This window comes from Hypomesus nipponensis, chromosome 13 (assembly GCF_054491055.1).
Source record: "Hypomesus nipponensis isolate SF chromosome 13, ASM5449105v1, whole genome shotgun sequence".
NCBI classification, from domain to species: domain Eukaryota; kingdom Metazoa; phylum Chordata; class Actinopteri; order Osmeriformes; family Osmeridae; genus Hypomesus; species Hypomesus nipponensis.
The window spans coordinates 18135585-18156845 of record NC_140373.1 but is presented as its reverse complement, the minus strand read 5'-3'; the positions used below and the strand labels follow the sequence as shown (position 1 = coordinate 18156845).

Genomic DNA, 21261 nt, shown 5'->3' with positions numbered 1-21261 from the left:
AGCTGAGGAGCGCTGGGAAGTGTTTCAGCTGAGGAGGGCTGGGAAGTGTTTCAGCTGAGGAGGGCTGGGAAGTGTTTCAGCTGAGGAGCACTGGGAAGTGTTTCAGCTGAGGAGGCCTGGGAAGTGACGTTTCAGAGGATCGCGTCCGATACCGAGCAAGTCAGTATTGATCAGCAGACAGGAGAGTCCTCTAATTCAGTCTGTCATTGACCAGCTGCAGATTGGTGGTTGTCCAGAACAGCAAGCAAAGTTGAAGGATCTGTTGGAGAAATATATTGGGGTATTTGCAGTTGAAGATGAGGATTTAGGACATGTCGATAAGGTGAAACATGAGATACATCTTACAGATGACACACCTGTGACGCAACCGTACAGGCGTATTCCCCCTACACAGTACAGTGAGGTAAGGGAGCATATCAGCCAGTTGCTGAAAAAGGGAGTCGTTCAGGAGAGCTTTAGTGATCAGTGAGGTGATTGGTCAACAGCAGAGCTTTTCTAAAACTAAAAAGACATTGTCAACATGACGTGTCAACAGAGGCTTCAGTTTTAGGTGTTTTGAAAAAAAAACACAAAAACAGATATCAAATGACAGAACATCATGACACTTTATTCATCCCGATAGGAGGCAAAAAACATTACTTTGCTGTACAACAGCATCTCAATCACAAAGTATCACAGGGAAGTCAGAAAATTTCAGGGCTTACTTTGTAAATGTACCGTATGATACCCTGGTAATGGATGCTGTGATCAAACAGTAAATACTGCTGTTTCCACTTCAGTAAGTATACCAGCACCTCTCAAACTCCTCTCTCCTATATCTCCTCCCCCTTTCTACTCTTCACCTCTTCCCTTCTCTTGTTCACTTCCAATCTCCTGTCCCTCACTCTTCTAATCTCCATTGCTTTCCTCTCTGCAGTTCAAAACTCACTCAGAGCTGCTAACAGACCAGGGTCTGCTGTACGTCTGAGGCTGTGAAGAAGCCAACCTGAAGAGTTTCTCCTGAGCCAAGACAACACTACTACCAGTACCTTCTGATCTCTCCTGCCTCTGACTTGTCTCTCCTCCAGTAAGATGTGTGCTTCCCTGAGCTCTCTAACGTCCTGTCTGAGTCTCTCCATCTCTCTATCCTTCACTTCCATCTCTCTATCCTTCAACTGTATCTAAATTTAACAAAACTGAATATGGAGGATAGCTCAACGATGATGAGGTCAGATATATGGCAGTAAACCTCATATAGAAGTAAAAACAACAGCTGCATACAGCCCTGTGAGTAATGGACTGTGAGTATTGTGAACGTCACAGTCAAACATTGACTGAGATCATTAAGAAATTGACAAACAGTAACAACTGTGACTGGGACATATTGCCTTGAACTGGGCGCTTATGGCAAAGAATACCATGCAGAATGTTCACGGATACAGTCCTCTTCAGTTGGTGTTTGGACAGAACCCTAACTTGCCCTGTATGCTGACTGACAAGCCGCCAGAGGGCAGTGCAAAAAGGGAGTGGGTAGCAAAACACATCTCTGCCTTGCATTTTCTTATGCAGAGCGACTTACAGTAAGTACAGGGACATTCCCCGAGGCAAGTAGGGTGAAGTGCCTTGCCCAAGGACACAACGTCAATTTGTATGGCCGGAAATTGAACCGGTAACCTTCTGATGAATAATTCCCTAACCGCTCGCTCACCTATCTGACTCCCTTCATTTACTGAGGCAGAGTATTCAGAGAGAACAAGCGTAACAAGCGCACTGTGTAAACAGCTACGTGGTACAAATGAGAGCTACGACATGGGTGACAAGGTGTACTACAAGACAGTAGTTACCCAGAGTGGAAAGGACCAGGCACTGTGATAGGCCAAGATGGAGCAGTGGTATTAGTCACACACGGTGGTACCTGTGTCAGGGTGCACTACCTGAGACTTATGAAAGAAATGAAGCTGGTGAACAACAAGCTGTCCATGACCATTCAGAAAGTACCACTGACTTTGGAAAGAGACATAACGTGACAGATGCTGCGGACAATATGGATCATGACGATGATGCTGCAGAAGATCCCACTTGAAAGTGAAAGACAGTGCTGGAAGCAGGGGGCAAAATGTCCAAAGTAGACCCCGCTGTTTTCTATTGGACTGACAAAGACTGTAACTGGGGTACTGGCCTGTGATGTCCACGACTTCATATGGGGAGGCACCCGAAGCTTCTCTAAAACAGTGATACCCGACCTCAGGTCAGTCTTTAGAGTGGGACGTGAAGAGCACGATCGTTTATGTTATGTTGGAATAGTGACTGTTACAGTTTTTTACAGTCGCTAGACACATTTTTCAATACTTAGGTCACTTTTTCAAAACTCTTCACACAGTTCTCCTAAGCAACTTTCAGCTCGGCACAGCAGATTTTTACACATTCTAAATGCACTAAAACTAACAAATCACTTCATACATGTCTCAAATCAACTCATTCTTCCATAACACTAGCAAAGTTTGACAGCCAACAAACGTACTTTGTCACCCACAAAACAATGACCTAAAAATCACTAACAACAGGTAGCATTATACAACGTTTTTTTATGTAAAACAAGGACACCTCTACTGTTAAGAATTCACTGCAATATATGTTACCTGAATGAATCAATGAATACACCTAGGAAAGAATCTTCTGGCATGTCTGATCCATCCCTGGCAATGTCCAGGCATCCAGCATTCATTGCGTCCAGGAAGGACATTTGATCATGGGGATGGTGGTCATACAATAAACCTTCCACCTCCATTAGGAAAATAATGATTCTATGGGGTTGAGGAATGGAGAGTAAGGTGGGAAGAAAAGTGACACCATTCTGGGATGGGCTGCAAACCACTCGGTGACTGCACAGGAGTGGTGAAATGCCACATTGTCCCATACAAATGTTGGCTGGTTTCTTCTCTCTGCATCACTTTCCTCACCTAGCACAACCCTTCCGTAGAGATTATTTTATAGCATTTTAATTTTTGATTCAAAATATATATCATTACAATATTACTGTAGAAATGTAGCAAATTTCAGTCTTATTCAGTTCTGTATTATGTTATTGTTTTTAACTGAAGTAGGGGAGAGGAGGTGGGGGGGAGTAGATAAGGGGGATGGGGGGAGAGAGTAGATAAGATGAGAGAGGGGATCACACTACTAGACACACACAGTGTATATTCAAGTGGGTAATACTGTCATATTACTGGTCCTAAATGTTCTGTTTGTCAACAATCAAAACAAAACAAATATTCTACACACACCAATATTTACAAACACTCTGGGATATCAATTACAATTGTATACAGTTCAATCTTCAATAACATCTATGAGAGCACAGTGTGTGTGGGCTATTCTATCTGACACAGGGACACTGAGGTGTCAAATGAAACATAAAACCCAGGGTAGAGGGGCTCAGTGAATGTGCTGTGGAATGTGTGCAGGAGGGTCAGTGTGTCAGAGGAGACTGTGTAGAAGGACAGAGTGCCGACCGGCCAGTCCAGATACACTCCTACTCTGTGGGAGCTGGAAGGGGGGAAGGTATGGCAGTGCTCTTATTATTGTGACAGGCAGAATAACTCTTATCATCACACCTCAGACTCCAGGACTTGTTATTTTGTCCAAGCACACAGACACTCCCTCCTCTCCTGCTGATTCCTTTATATGTCACTGCTATATAAACCCTTCCTCCACGCCACTCTGCCTCCCAGTAACAGCGCCCAGCCAGACCCTCTCTACACAGCACCTGTGGACGGTCCTCAAATCTCTCTGGGTGACCAGGATACGGCTGCTCTGCCCCCCTTGTCACCTTTTTGTTCTCGTCAGCCAGAGAGAGGTATCTCCATGCTGTGTTTGGGTCCAGTGTGAGCTCACATTTATCTGATGGGGGAGACCAAGACACAATATATTACTGATATATTCTCTCTCTCTCTGTCTCTCTCTGTCTCTCTCTGTCTCTCTCTGTCTCTCTCTGTCTCTCTCTGTCTCTCTCTCACTCACTCACTCACTCACTCACTCACTCACTCACTCACTCACTCACTCACTCACTCACTCACTCACTCACTCACTCTCACTCTCACTCTCACTCTCACTCTCACTCTCACTCTCACTCTCACTCTCACTCTCACTCTCACTCTCACTCACTCTCACTCTCACTCTCACTCACTCTCACTCTCACTCACTCAACATATACGTACTTGTAACTACACCACACAGGTGTACAACTTGTATTCATGTTATTTTAAATGTTGCCAAATACTCGGTTGAACAAATAGATAGATAGTACATAGATACACACACACACACACACACACACACACACACACACACATATATATATATATATATATATATATATATATATATATATATGTGTGTGTGTGTGTGTGTATCTATGTACTATCTATATACTGTATACACTATCATCTCAATGAATGGTAACTAAAGAGAGCAGACAGAGCAGAGAAGAGGGAAAACACACACACCAGCTACTGGAGATTAGACCAGACACTGGGTGAGGGAGGGGAGGGGCGGGGAGAGGACAGGAGGAGAGAGGAGGAGAGCGAGGGAGGGAGGGGAGAATGGAGGGGTGGAGAGGAGAGGGGAGGTGAGAATGGATGAGTACAGCGGAGAGGGGAGGAGGGAGGGGTGGAGGAGGGAGGGGAAGAGAAAAGAGAGGAAGAGAGGAGATGAGAAGGAAGGGAGTGGTGAGGGAGGGTGGGGGGAGGACAGAGAAGGGGCAAAGGGAGGGGAAAGGAGAGAAGGGGAGGTGAGGTAAGGAAATGAGAAAGGAGAGGAGGAGAAAAGAAGAGAGGAAAAGGAAGTAGGAGAAGAGAGGAGAGCACTGTAGGAGATGAGGAGAGAGAGGACGGGAGGGCAGGGAAGGAGAAAGAGGAGGAGAAGAGAGAGGAGGGAAGGTGGAGGAAGAGATGACATTAGAGAGGGGAGTGGTGAGGGAGAGGAGAGGATGGGATCAATGAGAGGCTGTCTAGGGTGAATTAATGTGTTAATTCAGGATGTATTGCCATGACATCACAGTGTTTCCCACACATAGACTAATTCGTGGCTGTGCGCCACAGAATCAACATCGGCCACCACATATTGCCTTTTATTTGTATTTTTTTACATCATTTAGTTTAAAACCCGCGGCGTATTCGTTCAACTGCATTTCCTTTCTTACCTGCTCTCCCTCCATCTCTTTGTCACTCACGCATCTTTCTCACATACGCACACAGTCACAACGTCAGCACACGTTAGCAACGGTGCATACTACACCGTTCTAGTAAGACCGACAGCTATATCAGCGAGCCTTCTGCATTAGTGCCGTAGCTAAAGGTCTAGGAAAGTTGAGGCTACTTTTCGCAAGGTAGGCCTACCTACTTACCCGGCGTCATGGAGCCGACCAGTTAAATAGTTATTTAGCACTAGCGTTGCTACCTGCATATGCAGAAATTATTTGTTGTTGTTGATTTTGTGAAGGTGTGAATCATTTTGGATTAATATTTAATATAATAAAGTTCTGTGTAACAAATTATTAACGATAGAATTATTTCGAACCCCCGCCCCAAATAGCTTTCTAATCTGTGGGAAACACTGCATCAGTATAATAGTACTAAAGCACAAGTGATGAGTGTATGTGTATGAGCAAGTGTTCCAGTAGTTTCTCTATGCAGCCTCTCATAGAGGAGAGGGAGGGATCTGCCCCCCTGTCCCTCCATCTTTCTATTATCCTCTTATTCTATTCATGTTATTAGAAAATACATAAATATACACACATCCACATTCCATTTCATCCCCCCTTTTCTTTCTCTCTTTATCCCACCATTCTCTCCTCCTTCCTCCACTCCGCCTCTCTTTCCCTTTTCTCCCCTCATCGTTCTCTCTCTCTCTCTCTCTCTCTCTGTCAATTGTCCATCCATCCAGAAGGAGGAAGAGAGGGGTGGACAGGAGAGGAGAAGGAGAGCAGGAGAGGCAAGGAGAGAGGGGAGATGAGATAGGAAGGGGGGAGGGGAGAAGAGAGGGTGTGAGGACAGGAGAAGAGGAGAAGGGAAGAGGAGGAGAGGGCAGGAGAAGAGGAGACAAAAGGAGAAGAGAGGATGTGTGAGGGTAAGGGAGGGAGGAGGAGGGGAGGGGAGAAGGGAAGTGTGGGAAGAGAGGAGAGGGGAGGAGGAGAGGAAGGCAAGAGAGGAACAGAGAGGAGGAGAGGAGCAGAGAAGATAAAAGAAGGGAGGACAGGAAGAGAGTAGAGAGATGTAGGACAGACGGGACGGCAGGGGAGAGGGGAGGAAGTGGAGAGGAGAGAGAAGGGAGGGTGAAGGGAGGGGACATAGCACACACAGACATACACAGTATTGATGTGGGTAATTGTGTTTATTGTGCTTGTAAAGGTAGTGTTTACAGTGTGTGTGTACATTTTTTACAGTATCCAACTCACTAATGGTATTGTCCCTTGTGTAATAGAACCAAGTAGCAGCCAATACTCACATTTCCTAGGGCCAGATTTGATCCTACACTCTGCACCATGATCCACGCTGTAGGGATAAGCAGAGGAATTATAAAAATACACTTCACCTATTGATAAGTGACTTCGCAAATGACTTTCTAAGTACACATGTTGTTTCTATCTCATCATCAGAGGTGTATTCCAGAAAGCAGTTTCAGGCAGGAGAACTCAGTGGTGTTATTTACTTGATACTTTCTTGCCCACAATACAATACATGATTATAATACTTGAATTTGGCATAATGGTTCTGCTCGCAACGGCTGCCTGCCGCACCCAACGGAGACACCTTCTCAACATCCGAGCAGAGAACACATTCCCCCTGCAAAAGAAAACACAGACCAAGGGTGGAGGCCGGGGAGGCGGATACCCTGCTATATGCCCCGCCCTGTTAGGAAGGAGTGCCCTGACGCGAGACATGATGAGTTGCTAGTGATGCAATAGGTCTCGGAGTCTCCTGCATGAACCAGCTCCGCTTGATTTGACAAACTCTGAGCCTAACTCTAAACTCTGACATGATGAACCCTGAGATGAAAAACTCCAGAATGTTCTAGTACAGCTGATCTGAGTTAAAATCTAATTCACTGGAATTAGAAATTCTCATGTGCAGGCAAGTACAGGAACGACATACCTTACTTATGCCAACACATGATTGTTTTTATCATATTTGACAGAATTTAACCAAGTAAATCTCATTCAGAAGCTCTCAACTTGTAGCAGCTTTCATCCCCAACAGAATAAATGTCGTCTCACCTAATATCCTGCTTAGTAGAGGAACATTTGACTTGTGTGGGCTAACAGAAAGAAGGCAGAGGAGGGCACTTTATCACATAATGATGAAGATATGTTGTCTGCTGGATTCAGAAAGACCTACAGAGGTACATCTTACTGTATGGTAGCTACTCAGCTACACTGTTCTCTACCCATGTACATTTTGATATTCTTGTGTGGAATTATGATTTTGACATGTACAGTGAAATGATGAGAAAATGGTAAATCAACTGGCACATTGTCTCCTTGTTAACAGAGCATGACCTGGCATTACGAGAAGGAGGGTCCGTCACCTTCCACAGCAAAGATTAACAGTGAGATGTTCAGTAAATGCCAGGTTAGCTCTGCATGGAAAACTGTAAAATGCCATGTCATCCGTATGTGTTATATGGCTTCAACAACAATCAGGTTTATGAGGAAAGGACACCCCACGTCTGCCAGTTGCTTCAGGCTCAGCATGAAGGAGGGAGAAACTCATGGTTTGTTAGAGAAAAGCTGCCAGCAAGCAGGTGAAGTTCACAGTCAGTTACCGTGGTAACACACCCAGAGTTTCCAGTGTTTCCAGGGCCGGGGTGGGTAATCGGGAGAATTGGGAGAGTTCCCGGTGGGCCGCTTCACTTTTGGGCCGGTGGAGGATTTTTTGTTGTCGACATTTGTCACGTTAATCCATCTTCTCTAAAAGTAGGCTACACACGTTCCGCATTCTGACACCTCAGCCTCTGCATGGGTTGTACTATGTGAGGGAGTTTTCCCCTCCCAAATAGAGTTGGTTGGGTCCATAGCCCTAGTCTTTTCCAAAAAGTGTTCTCAGATAGGCTACCGATAGCGGGGCGGGGGGCCCTTCCGTAACGATACGAGTCAGGGAGGATGGATGGGAGCAGGGCCAGAGTGATGGCATCACTAGACAAGGTTTTACCAATTGAAAAACATCTATGTTTATTTTACATAAAGCTCAAAAAACGATTTTGCGCTCAAATAATGGCAAACATTTTTCATTAACTGTGGACGTCCCTGCTTCACATCAACCCCATACGTCCTAGGGCTGAGCCCCGAATGGGCTAAGCCCCGAATGTTTACAATGTCTGGCTCCGTGCCTGATTAATACTTGGATCGTTAAGCAGTCTAAAAAATGTTATCAATATAAAAAATATATATATGGTCCCTTTCTGTAATCATGATACCCCCCAGAAAAGTTCACTGCACCCCCAGTCAAAGCAGGCTGCATCCGACCCTGTTTGGTATACAAATAAAAGTGGGTCGGTCTTGGGCCAGAAACTTCCGGGCTGAAAAGAGTCCCCACTCCGGCCCTGAGTGTTTCCCATATAGGCTATTGATTTATTTGTGGCGCGCCGCCACTATGAAAAATTGACCGCCAGTTGACAGCTTTTCCCTGATTCACTGATGGTTCATGGGTGGTTCATCAGGGAGTCAGGTGGCTGAACGGTTAGGGAATCGGGCTAGTAATCTGAAGGTTGCCAGTTCAATTCCTGGCCGTGCCAAATGACGTTGTGTCCTTGGGTAAGGCACTTCACCCTACTTGCCTTGGGGAATGTCCCTGTACTTACTGTAAGTCGCTCTGGATAAGAGCGTCTGCTAAATGACTAAATGTAAATGTAATGTAATGTATAGAACCAGAACTGTGACTGACCCCCTCTGACCACTTACTAGGTGAAGTCAAGTTTTTCAACCCTGAGATGGGTATCAGAATTCTCTGCACAAATTTGTCCTAAGCAGATTCCTTCAAGTAAATATAATAATATTCGTAGTTAAAGACATTCGGCAAATATAACAATATGAGTCCAACGTAATGTTAATATTACATAAACTTTTTTGCGCTCAAATTAATGAAAAAATCTCCCTAGCTACACTCACTTCAAACCGACACAAGGACCTAGGTTTGAGCTAAGCCCCTAATTTTACAACGGCTGGTTTTAGTTACCTCTCTTTCTGGAACTAAAACATCAGTTTCCCTCATCTCAGGGTTAAAAAAGTCATTTTTCCCTAAACCCGCTTTCTGTAATAGACCCCTGGAAATACATGTATGATTGTAGCTACTATCATAGTTGCACCATATTGTAGATGATATAGTAAACATGCAGTTTTTAATTGTATCATCATGAAATGCAACGCCTAGTAACATAATTAGATGTATATTTAGTGTTGCAACATTACATAAAGAGATATATAAAACACAAACATCTCCTTACTTGAGTTTCTCCAGTCTGCAGTGTGGATCCTCCAGTCTAGCAGAGAGCAGCTTCAATCCTTTTTCTCCTGGATGATTGTAGCTCAGGTCCAGTTCCCTCAGGTGGAAGGGGTTGGACCTCAGAGCTGAGGCCAGAGAAGCACAGCCTTCCTCTGTGACCAGACAGCCTGACAGCCTGTAGAAAGAGGATCAATGTTGGGACAGAATCCATCTGGGCCTCCAGAGTGAGTCAGCACAGAGGGGTTCATTTGGCAGGTGCTGTCATAGCTGCTCCTCCCTCATTAGACAGAGTGACCCTTTCCCCCAGTTCAGGAAGGTTTTGTTTGTGTTCAGTTTGGAGGTAGTAGTTCTATGGAACCATGTCGCAAACCTGATTTGAATGACCCTTACACATTTGTCATGGTTATAGCAGTTCAATGAAGGCCAATTACATATCACGTAATCAGACTAATTCAAGACAGGTTCAAGTATGCAAGGTAATTGTGGGTGTACCCTATTCAGGGTTCGACATTAAGACTTGTTCGCTTGTCCGGGACAAGTGGATTTTTTTGTAGGGAAAGTGGAAGATAAATTGACTTGCCCAACTGGACAAGTTAAAACTCAAACAAAATAAAATGCCATGATACCTCACGTCATGTGCCACTCATTAGGTCTATTTTACAGATTTTATTTTACTGAATTCTGCATCAGCAAAACACAAAAAAGTGGCTTTGTCCCTAGATCTCTACAGACTGTGTAGCTAATTTAATGCTCAACACTTGAACGGGGGCTTACTGAAAGAGGAATTATTTACTGTGTCGTCTCAGTTACACTATCAGGGCTTGGAAATACAGTGACTTGCTAAAGTAGGCAAATGGCCCTAGTAGAACGTAACATTTCATAATAATTTCAGTAAATCAAGGAGTCTGACCATGAGCTTCCCATCCCATTGTGAGGCCAGTCACAATAACAGCAGCACACTGCTCCCTCTAGTGGCTAAAATGAACAACGGCGGCTGTATAAACAAGTACTTTATTCATCCAGTCTGTAGAGTTCATTATCTTATAAATGTACAGACTTCTTAGAATTAGGAGGTAGAATATCACCTATCACCTAACTCATTATTGGAAATGTGATGTTTATTAATTCTGAATTAAATAATGTTAACATAATAAATGAATGAATAGACCTCAGTGTCTCCAGTTTGCAGAGTGGATCCTCCACTACAGCAGAGAGCAGCTTCATGCCTGAATCCCTCAGGTCACTGTTGCTTAGATCCAGATCTCTCAGAAGGGAGGGGTTTGACTTCAGAGCAGAAGCCAGAGAAGCACAGCCTTCCTCTGTGAGGTGAAGGGCGGGCAACCTGTAGAAGGATCATTACAGGATTACAAACAGCACTAACCTGACACAGGTCTTATGGTCACTATGGAACTTGAGCAATTTATAACAACTTCGGGATATCTTTAGAATAAGAAATAATAAGGCGTTTTTATTACATTCAGACTAACTTTGTTTAAAGTGTTATCATTAGCTGAACATTGGAGATGTCTGAGCCTCAGCTTCCCATCCCATTGTGAGGCCAGTCACAATAACAGGAGCACACTGCTCCCTCTAGTGGCTAAAATGAACAACAATGGCTGTATAAACAAGTACTTTATTCATCCAGAGAATCTATAGAGTTAATTATCTTATAAACTTACATACATATTAGAATTAAGAGGGAGAAAATCACCCATCACCTAACTCATTAAAGGAAATGTGATGTTAATTTATTCTTAATTAAATAATGTATACATAATAAATGAATACCAACACACCTCAGTGTCTGCAGTTTGCAGAGTGGATCCTCCACTACAGCAGAGAGCAGCTTCATGCCGGAATCCCTCAGGTCACTGTTGCTTAGATCTAGATCTCTCAAAGGGGAGAGGTTTGACTTCAGAGCAGAAGCCAGAGAAGCACAGCCTTCCTCTGTGATGTGACAGTCTGGCAACCTGTAGAAGGATCATTACAGGATTACAAACAGCACTAACCTGAAACAGGTCTTATGGTCACTATGGAACTTGAGCAATTTAGAACAACTTCGGGATATCTTTCGAATAAGTAACAATAAGGCATGTTTATTACATTCAGACTAGCTTTGTTTAAACTGTTGCCATTAACTGAACATTGGAGATGTCTGAGCCTGAGCTTCCCATCCCATTGTGAGGCCAGTCACAATAACAGCAGCACACTGCTCCCTCTAGTGGCTAAAATAAACAACAACGGCTGTATAAACAAGTACCGTATTTCTTCGAATAAACGCTGCAGCGTTTATTGAATAACGTTCATTTTTGGTGCAGCGTTTATTCGAGGGCAGGGTTTATTCGAGGGGGGCGTTTAATTAGTGAGACAGATTTTGTGAATTGTAGCTGCAGTGCAGCAATAGACAACTTTGTTGCTGGCGTTTTGACAAATGAATCATGCAGCTAAAAATACAGGTTTCATTTTCCACCGCTGACCTCCTTGTCTATTCTTTGTCTCTGAGAGCAGAAACTCCTTTCTCATTGGCCATCAATTAGGTGTGCGTCGGTAGTAGGGGAGAGCGGGGGCGAAAGTAAAATTTTTCAGAAAAACGTAATTTTAAAAGAGAATGTTTTAGACAGATATATTTTTGCTTGGGTCTATAACTTATAAGTGTGGTCTATCAATATCAGATGGTATTTTGTACAAATGTCGAACAACTTCAGTATAATTTCATTTTGAACACAAGTTGCACATTGTTACTTTCGACCCCATCAGTTGGGACGAAAGTTACACAGGGGTGGGTCAAAAGTAACACAACGATACAAGCTAGATTTTTTGTTACTCTGGTTTTTATTACATATACCTGAATATGACCTTGTTAATATGTAACTGCAAACATATTTTGTCCATTAGTTTAGCAAAAAAACTATGAATTTTACATTTCAGTTGCATCAAATATTTATTATAATTTTTTACTGAATCAGAACTCAGTCTGTCTTTCTGACCCTCACTCTTGGCATATTCTGTTGATATAATATGACAAACATGTTTTAATAAATGCTTTCCACAAACAGAAATTCACCACGTACTACTGCATTAGCGGCGGGACAAAAGTAACAAGTGTTACTTTCGTCCCGACAGGAACTCCTGACATTTAAACCAGATTTACTTTTATACTGAAAAACTCTGACAAGGCAACCTTCAGAATGTGTTAGAGCACTAAATAAATATAACCTATTTTAGAGTTGTTTCCCCCGGAACAGATTTAATGTTCCAACCGAGGGGGGCTGTCGCTGTCTTGGTCTGTGGGGCTGCATCAAATACCCTCTTAGCTCTGTTAAAGTGCTGCACTAGTCCACACTTGACCGGTGGGGATCTCATTCTATTACGACTGTAATTGTTAGCTGTTCCTGGCATTCTCTAATCCCTGTTCTCCTCTCTGTCCCCCCCACACATTCCCTGTGGTGTGGGGGGTCTGAGCTGTCAGGACCTGCCAGGTCGTCGGTCTACCAATGCTGGACCAGGTCGTCAACCAGAAACCAGTCTCCATGACGGCCAACAGCGAGTTTCCAGGTCCCATCCAACGTCTATAAAGCCAAACAATGGATTTTGATGTTTCAAAACCCATTGACATTGTATGACTATGTTTAGCTTGTGTTCTGCTCCTCTCTCTTACCAACCGTCTCTGGAGGAGGGGATCCCTCTCTGAATTGCTCCTCCCAAGGTTTTTTCAATTTTTTCTCCCGTTGTGAGTTTTTCTGGGAGTCTTTCCTTGTCTTCCTTGATGGTTTAGGTTGGTTGAGGGGCAGTTCTATGTGCGTATGTGAAGCCCTCTGTGACATGCTTGCGTGTAAAAAGGGCTCTACAAATACATTTGATTTGATTTGAATAACCTGTAGATTGATCTGTGACTGTGACACATGAAACGGGAAACACAACTTCTAATTAGCAAAAAAGGACAGCCTGAGTAATTTACTTCGCTCACTTGAAAAGTGCTTTCCGCACCTAAAAGCGGCAAACGATTACAAAATCACGTGAAATTTGGCAGTTCCATCAATGGTTGCATGCTGAAGGTGCTGTCATAACTTGGAAAGCAAATGAAGTCAAGGCTCTGAGAAAATTGCTTTGTTACTTTTGTCCCGTGTTACTTACGCCCCCGCTCTCCCCTGCAACTGTGTTGGCATGCTGCTTCAGAGGAAATCTGAAGCAGCATGCCGAAACGTTCATACACAGCTTTCAAACAGAAAGAAAAGTAGTATTACTAGTACATGTGAAAGTAGTACATGTGTAATAAATACTGGGGTTGAATGTAACCAATTAAATAACCATTTTTTCAGATGTTTTGGGTGCGGCGTTTATTCGAGGGGCGGCGTTTATTACACAACGTTCATTTTTGGCGCTGCGTTTATTCGGGGCGGCGTTTGTTCGAGAACGGTGTTTATTCGAAGAAATACGGTACTTTATTCATCCAGAGATCAACATCTTATAAACTTGCACATTTATTAGAATTAAGAGTAAGCAAATCACCTAATGTCACTTTTGTAAATGTGATGTTTATTCATTCTTAATTAAATAATGTTAACATAATAAATGAAGGAATCCAGACCTCAGAGTCTCGAGTTTGCAGTTTGGATTCTCCAGTGCAGCGGAGAGCAGCTTCACTTCTCGATCCTGCAGGACAGTGTCTCTCAGGTCCAGCTCTCTCAGATGGGATGGGTTGGAGGTGAGGGCTGAGGACACCACTTCCCATGATGCATCAGTGAGTTTACATCCAGAGAGTCTGTTGTACATAATAAACATGAAACAACTGTATGTGCTTCACAAAGACATGTTTAACATATGAAATGTGTGTAAAGTGTGTGTACATTTGACTAAATGTGTATAGTTGACATGTAAATGGCATGTTTACGTCACTACTTACACAGCTTTTCTGCAGATCTTCAAAGCTGGGAGCAGTCTCCTGCGCCCCTCCCCTGATGTCTTGTATTTCTGCAGGTCAAACTCATCCAGAACCTCCTCTGACATCTGCAGCATGTAGGCCAGTGCTGAGCAGTGGGTTAGAGACAGGTTCTTGGATGATTTATTCTCCAAGTATGCTTGGACCTCCTGCTGTACTGAATGGTCTTTCATCTCCATCAAGCATAGGAAGAGATTGATGTACCTCTCTGGGGAGATCTTGTTCTTCTGCAACATCTTGAGGGATCCTATTGTCTTCTGCAGGCTCTCTGGACTCCTCTGGGTCTGAGTCAGCAGGCCTCTTAACAGCTTCTGATTGGACTCCAGTGAGAGGCCGTGGAGGAAGCGCACAAAGAGGTCCAGGTGTCCATTCTTACTCTGCAAAGCTATGTTTACTGCCTCCTCCAGCAGGTCTTCCAAAGATAGATTCTCAGGTAGAGCTTTAGTCTTCCTTCGTAGGAACGGCCTCAGTGCTTCCATGTTGTTGGTTGAGTAACAATGTAACATGTAGACTGCTGAGAGAAACTCCTGAATGCTCAGGTGCACAAAGCAGTACACCACCCTCTGAAAAAGCACAGACTCTTCTTTGAAGATGGCCGTGCACACTCCAGAGTACACCGATGCCTCTTGGACATGGAGGCCGCACTCTTCCAGGTCTTCCTGGTAGAACAGCAGGTTGCCTTTCTTCAGATGTTCAAACGCCAGCTTCCCCAGCTTCAGGAGAACTTCCTGGTCAGACCTCAAGCGCTCCTCTTCATCTGTCCCGTTTCCTTCTTGATACTTCTGGTTCTTCATCTTGGTCTGAATGAGCAGGAAGTGTGCGTACATCTCAGTCAGGGTCTGGGGCATCTCTCCTGTGCTATCTGCTCTCAACATGTGCTCCAGGACTGTCACACACATGCTGGAGAAGACTGGAATGTGGCACATGATGTAGAGGGTCCTTGATGTCTTGATGTGTGAGATGATTCTCCTGGCCAGGATCTCATCACTGCATCTCTTCATGATGTACTCCTCCTTCTGAGCATCATTGAACCCTCGTACCTCTGTCACCAGGTCAACACATTCAGAAGGGATCTGATTGGCTGCTGCAGGTCGAGTGGTGATCCAGATGAGAGCAGAGGGAAGCAGGTTTCCTCTGATCAGGTTGGTCAGCAGCACATCCACTGAGGTGGACTCAGTGACATCACACCAGCTCTGGTTTCTTCTGAAGTCTAAAGGGAGTCGGCTCTCATCTAGACCATCAAAGATGAACATGGCTTTTGAGACAGCAAGGGTCTCTCCATCCTCCATGTGAAGTTCTGGGTGGAAATCTCTCAGCAGTTGAAGGAGACTGTACCGGACATCTTTGATCAGATTCAGCTCCCGGAAAGGAAGCACAAACATCACATCCACCTCATGATTTGCCTTCCCTTCAGCCCAGTCTAGGAGGAACTTCTGCACAGAGACGGTTTTTCCGATGCCAGCGATGCCCTTTGTCAGCACAGTCCTGACGAGTCTCTCCTGGCCAGGTAGGAGCTGGAAGATGTCATTGCAGTTGATGGGTGTGTCGTGTGTGATTCGTATCCTGGATGCCGTCTCAAGCTGCCAGACCTCATGTTCATCATTAACCCTTTCACTGTCTCCCTCTGTGATGTACAGCTCAGTGTAGATACTGGTGAGGAGGATGGCATTCTCTGATGTCATGATGCCTTCAATCACATGTTCAAACTTCCTCTTCATAGTGGCTTTATGAGTCCCTAACATTCTTTGGAGTCCACTCACAACTATGGAAGAACAAGGAGTTCATTATCTTTACATTAATACCAACAGTCATGACAAAGTACTGAAATGACCAGAAAAAGAAGTAAACCATGTTGGGTAAAGATGAAGTGAAGTTCGTACTGATGTCAATGTTTCTCTGAATATCCTGTTGTCCAGGTGGCAGCAGACTGCAGAGACATGATCCCATATGAACACCAGTCTCTCACAAACACACAGACACAAATACACTGCACACTGCACACCTGAACTGGTTCAACTGAAGGCCTCCACTAGGAGGGGAAGTCTGTGGTCAACACTCACATTCAGGTTAGCTGAACTAGTTAGAGCTGGTGTTTGTGTCTACAGGAGAGTATTTCTTCAGGAGCAGGGTTGGAGTGTAAACCTACAGGATGGTACCTCTCCAGGAGCAGGGTTGAAGTGTAAACCTACAGGATGATATCTCTCCAGGTTCAAGGTTGTGATAAACCTCACGCTGTTCCTTTCAGATACGTATTTTGGTGGGGTGGGCCTCACACTATCAGGAACATCTTTTCTCAAGTAGCACAGAGTTGATGGAGTCAAGGAAGATTGCATTGCTTGCAGCATGCAGCAAGGAGACAAGTCTATGGTGATACAAAGTTGTCTGAAGTCTGAGGACCTGTCAGTCTCCTTTTATCCAAAAGTTCTCGCGTATGTGTGTGTGTGCGTCTTGGAGTGAAAAACTATCTAATTTAATCTTCAGTTTGCAGTGTAAAAGTTACAATATGGAGTTTGACATCTGTTCAGCTTACTTGCTAAGTAAACAATCTTTACATGCTGAATAAAGGTAACAGTCAGCCTGTTTATGTAATGGCATGTCTAACTTCATTTGGGGAGTTCCTTCTTTCTGCACTCTAAGATATGTTGTACAACAGTATTCTTTTAGGCTGCATAAAACGCACATATAAATATTTCTAACACACACACAGACAGATCATTTCAAAGCTGCCATCTCCCTCCACACACAACTTTTTACAGAAAGGCAAATATTACCAGAAACATTTTGATAATTGTGAACATGGCTGCAGCAGACTTTAGTTCCTACCCTGACTCAGTGGTAAGATCTCCTTCTCTGAAGTTGAATGGGAGTAGCATAGACCTGTCAGTCTTCATGGACACACAGCTGGGTACAGGTGAGGCTGGTCTCTGATGCTCGATCCTGTAAAGAAATATAGCAGCTATAGAATAAAAATGTAGCTAATCAAACCCAACCATGCATCCATAAGCATGATGATTAAAATAGCTGACATGTTCCAATAGGATTTCACAAGTACAAACATTTGAGATGGTTGAATACAGCTGGATAATGTGATAAACCTCACATTGTTGTTTTATACGTATTTATGTCAAGACACTCACATACTGAATTAACCGTTTACTGTTATAGAGGCTGTGTGGTTCTATTGAAGGGGAAACTCCCATCATAGGACAACTAATCTGTAGATCAATTGACTTTTTGGTTCAGGACTACTCAAGAGTTACACATGAACAATCATGACTACTTCACTATTGTATAATTGAACACTCAAGTCGCTTAGTTAAGGAGGGTACTGGTGGGGTTAAGACATGTTGCACATCTATAACCATATTTTTATTAGGCAAACATTTAAACACTCGTCAAAACAAAACGTTAAGAATGGATTTGTTATGAAGTAGATAAATAAAAACATGAAGAATTAAAGAGAATATTGGATAAAGAGTGGTTCAACCAGTAGGACAGTTAGGTTAGTATACTCATTACATATTTACTTTTCAAATATTTTGATTTAAAGCATTCTCTATTGTCTCGCATTTGGAACAATTTTACCCTATTAAAGAAAAAACACTTGAATGGTCACAAAACACTAATTGAACATTACATTCGTTGTAGGCCCCACCCCCATTCCTGTTTCTATCTGAATACTGATCATTTCTGGAATGAACAGATACAGATAATGGCACAGAACGTTCATACACATAAAGGAAAATATTTCCTGAAAAATATTGATAATTGTGAACATGGCTGCAGCAGACTTTAGTTCCTACCCTGACTCAGTGGTAAGATCTCCTTCTCTGAAGTTGAATGGGAGTAGCATAGACCTGTCACTCTTCATGGACACACAGCTGGGTACAGGTGAGGCTGGTCTCTGATGCTTGATCCTGTAAAGAAATATAGCAGCTATAGAATAAAAATGTAGCTAATCAAACCCAACCATGCATCCATAGGCATGATGATTAAAATAACTGACATGTTCCAATAGGATTTCATAAGTACCAACATTTGAGATGGTTGAATACAGCTGGATAATGTGATAGACCTTGCATTGTATATATATATATATATATATATATATATATATATATATATTTATATGTATTAATGTCAAGTACCAACATTTGAGATGGTTGAATACAGCTGGATAATGTGATAGACCTTGCATTGTATGTATGTATGTATGTATGTATGTATGTATGTATGTATGTATGTATGTATGTATGTATGTATGTATATATATATATATATATATATATATATGTATATGTATTAATGTCAAGACACTCACATACTGAATTAACCATTTACTTACCCTTTACTATTTACCTAATTCACTATGTCACAAAGAGTAACAAAAGATACATTTAGTCTCTCCTTTTGACTCGTACCTTTTGACTGTGTCTTCAGTCTCCCCAGAGAGACTCATATTAGAGGCAGGGCCCCCTTCCTCTATCTCCCCAGACAGACTCATTTAGAGGCAGTAGTTCTCCTCGAGGGCAGCACCAGGAGAGTCCCAGCTCAGCCAAACCTGTAGAAGTTTGAACAAACAACACCAGTGTTACCTTAAGGAAGAAGCAGCTTGATATTAACCTAGTTAGTAATTCATTTTGGAGACTGTGCCTTGGCCTTCATGATTATGTTTTATTATGTTTGTGCAAACCTACATGGCAAATAAACCTAATTCTGATTCTGATTATATAAATATTACTGATCTGACTTTGGACCAAGGCCTTGCTGAGTGTGGTTTTACACTTAAGAGCAGAGTGAACTCAGATCATTTTCTGACTTTCTGTAATGTCATGTAAACCTGCTGGCAGAGAGGCTTAACACGTGAACTATGGAGGACCAAACCTGCCATATTTACAAATGAATGAATGAATAAATAAATGTCCACATCCATGCATTTAGACAGAAATAAACGATTATATATATGAATTAATGCACAATTGTAAATCAATAGTTACATATATTTTACATGTATGTATGTATTTAATTTTTTATTCATTTATGTATTCATTTATTGATTGATTTATTGATTGATTGATTTATTCATTCATTCATTTATATATTCATTTATTTATTCATTTATTAATTCATTTATTTATTCATTCATTCATTCATTGTTCCCAATATGATAATGAGAGGAGGCCAGTAGGCGTGGAAACTGATGTTCAGACATTGCAATCAATCCAGAGCCATAGATTCAATCTAGCTAACGCCTGGGACACACTAGCTGCAAAGCACCCTGGAGCGCCACAATACGCTAGGAATGGCACGATGCTGTTCACACCAGACGCGCATTTCTCCACGCCGGTCACCAAGCCTTTCACCTTCTCTGAGCTTTCCTTTTATACATGTAAAGCTGACATGGTACATAAACATGGCATAGGCTACAGGCTATTTAGGCAACTTGTTGCTCCAACAACCGTCGCAACGGCATCCCATTCCCAACATAACGTGGCAACGTTTGGCTTTTGTTGCCGTAGTCTTTGTAAAATATGTGCTGTGGGGCATACAACTCCATTTAGGACTAAGCTACTTTTCATCTTCGATGATTTATTTTGTGTCGTCAATCTTCACAAATTTCTCTTCTGCTTGATTGGGGGCTATGACAGATCGTCTATCTCGCTCTTACACACAGGACAAATATGTTGGTTTGACAATCAACAATCAGGATTTTTTTATTTTAAAATGTTTACATTTTACATTTCGGGTATCATTTTTATCGGGGTAAACACATGGTTGGCCGGTCAGCATAGTGAAGTTGGGTGTTAAGTGATAGCCCACAACTAACGTAGTAAAATCTTTATAACATGTTTGTTTATCCAAATATCATATATGGTGAATTAAATCTTTGTCAACAAGGTTGGCCTGCCTGTCCATGTTGTCCATGACAGCAAGGATGGATGTAAGGCTACATAATCGAATACAAAGCGTTGAAAACGATTAGCCAATGGTGTGTCAAATACCGCCTACCTATTTTAAATGACACATCTCATTAACATTTTGAGTAGAAGAAATACAGGAATTAATGAATGAATAAATGAATGCATAAATGATTGAATACATGAATGAATACATGAATGAATGAATAAATAAATGAATACACAAGTAAATACATGTAAATTATAAGGTAATATTGATTGACAATTGTGCATTAATTAGTACATGTATTAATTTATTTATGTCTAAATGCATGGATGTGGACATTTATTTATTCATTCATTCATTTGTAAATATGGCAGGTTTGGTCCTCCATAGTGAACCCTCATCCTTGTACATATCTCCTCCCAAGACCCAGACACTCAAGTCCTCTGTAAAGGATGTGGTCTGGATCTAGTAGGTCAAAAAGACAAAAGACAACCACATTGTCTTTTGTATACATTTATGTTGACCCCTGGGCTTGGGCCTGAACGAACATTAACGACCACAGGAATATTGTCATTCTAGTTACTGTTAACAAAACCGTTATAACTATGACAAAAAAGAAAAGTATATTTTGAGTCCCTAAACTGACAAAACAATTGTTTGTAATGTTTGTAATGTTGTTAACATTAATGTTACGATCCTATTTCAGACATCCCAACCTTACCATTAGCCTACCTGTAAATCTAACACAGGTTATGTGGATCTATCTCTCTCTCTCTCTCTGTGTTGCGTCAACATTATATTCTGGAAGATTGTTCCAAATTACTTACTTTGAAGACTGCCTTTACATTCTTTCTGTCGACGCAAATGCGGATACGAAACTAACATTTTACTTTCGTTTTGAATTTAGGCTACGTCTGTTATTTCAGCCCACACCCACACAGC

General features: G+C 42.4%; 1 protein-coding gene across 1 annotated transcript; it reads right to left on the bottom strand.

Moving 5' to 3' along the window:
* Window positions 1–581: 581 nt before the first annotated feature.
* Window positions 582–21209, bottom strand: LOC146260517 (protein NLRC3-like). Its single transcript, XM_084670253.1, is given in 13 exon segments — window positions 582–3539; window positions 3542–3879; window positions 6484–6530; window positions 9478–9651; window positions 10645–10818; window positions 11273–11446; window positions 14065–14238; window positions 14380–16177; window positions 16296–16342; window positions 17239–17352; window positions 18219–18332; window positions 18837–18976; window positions 21147–21209. Coding segments are annotated over 12 exon segments (3426 nt in total). The 5' UTR covers window positions 18920–18976; window positions 21147–21209; the 3' UTR covers window positions 582–3350.
* Window positions 21210–21261: the final 52 nt, after the last annotated feature.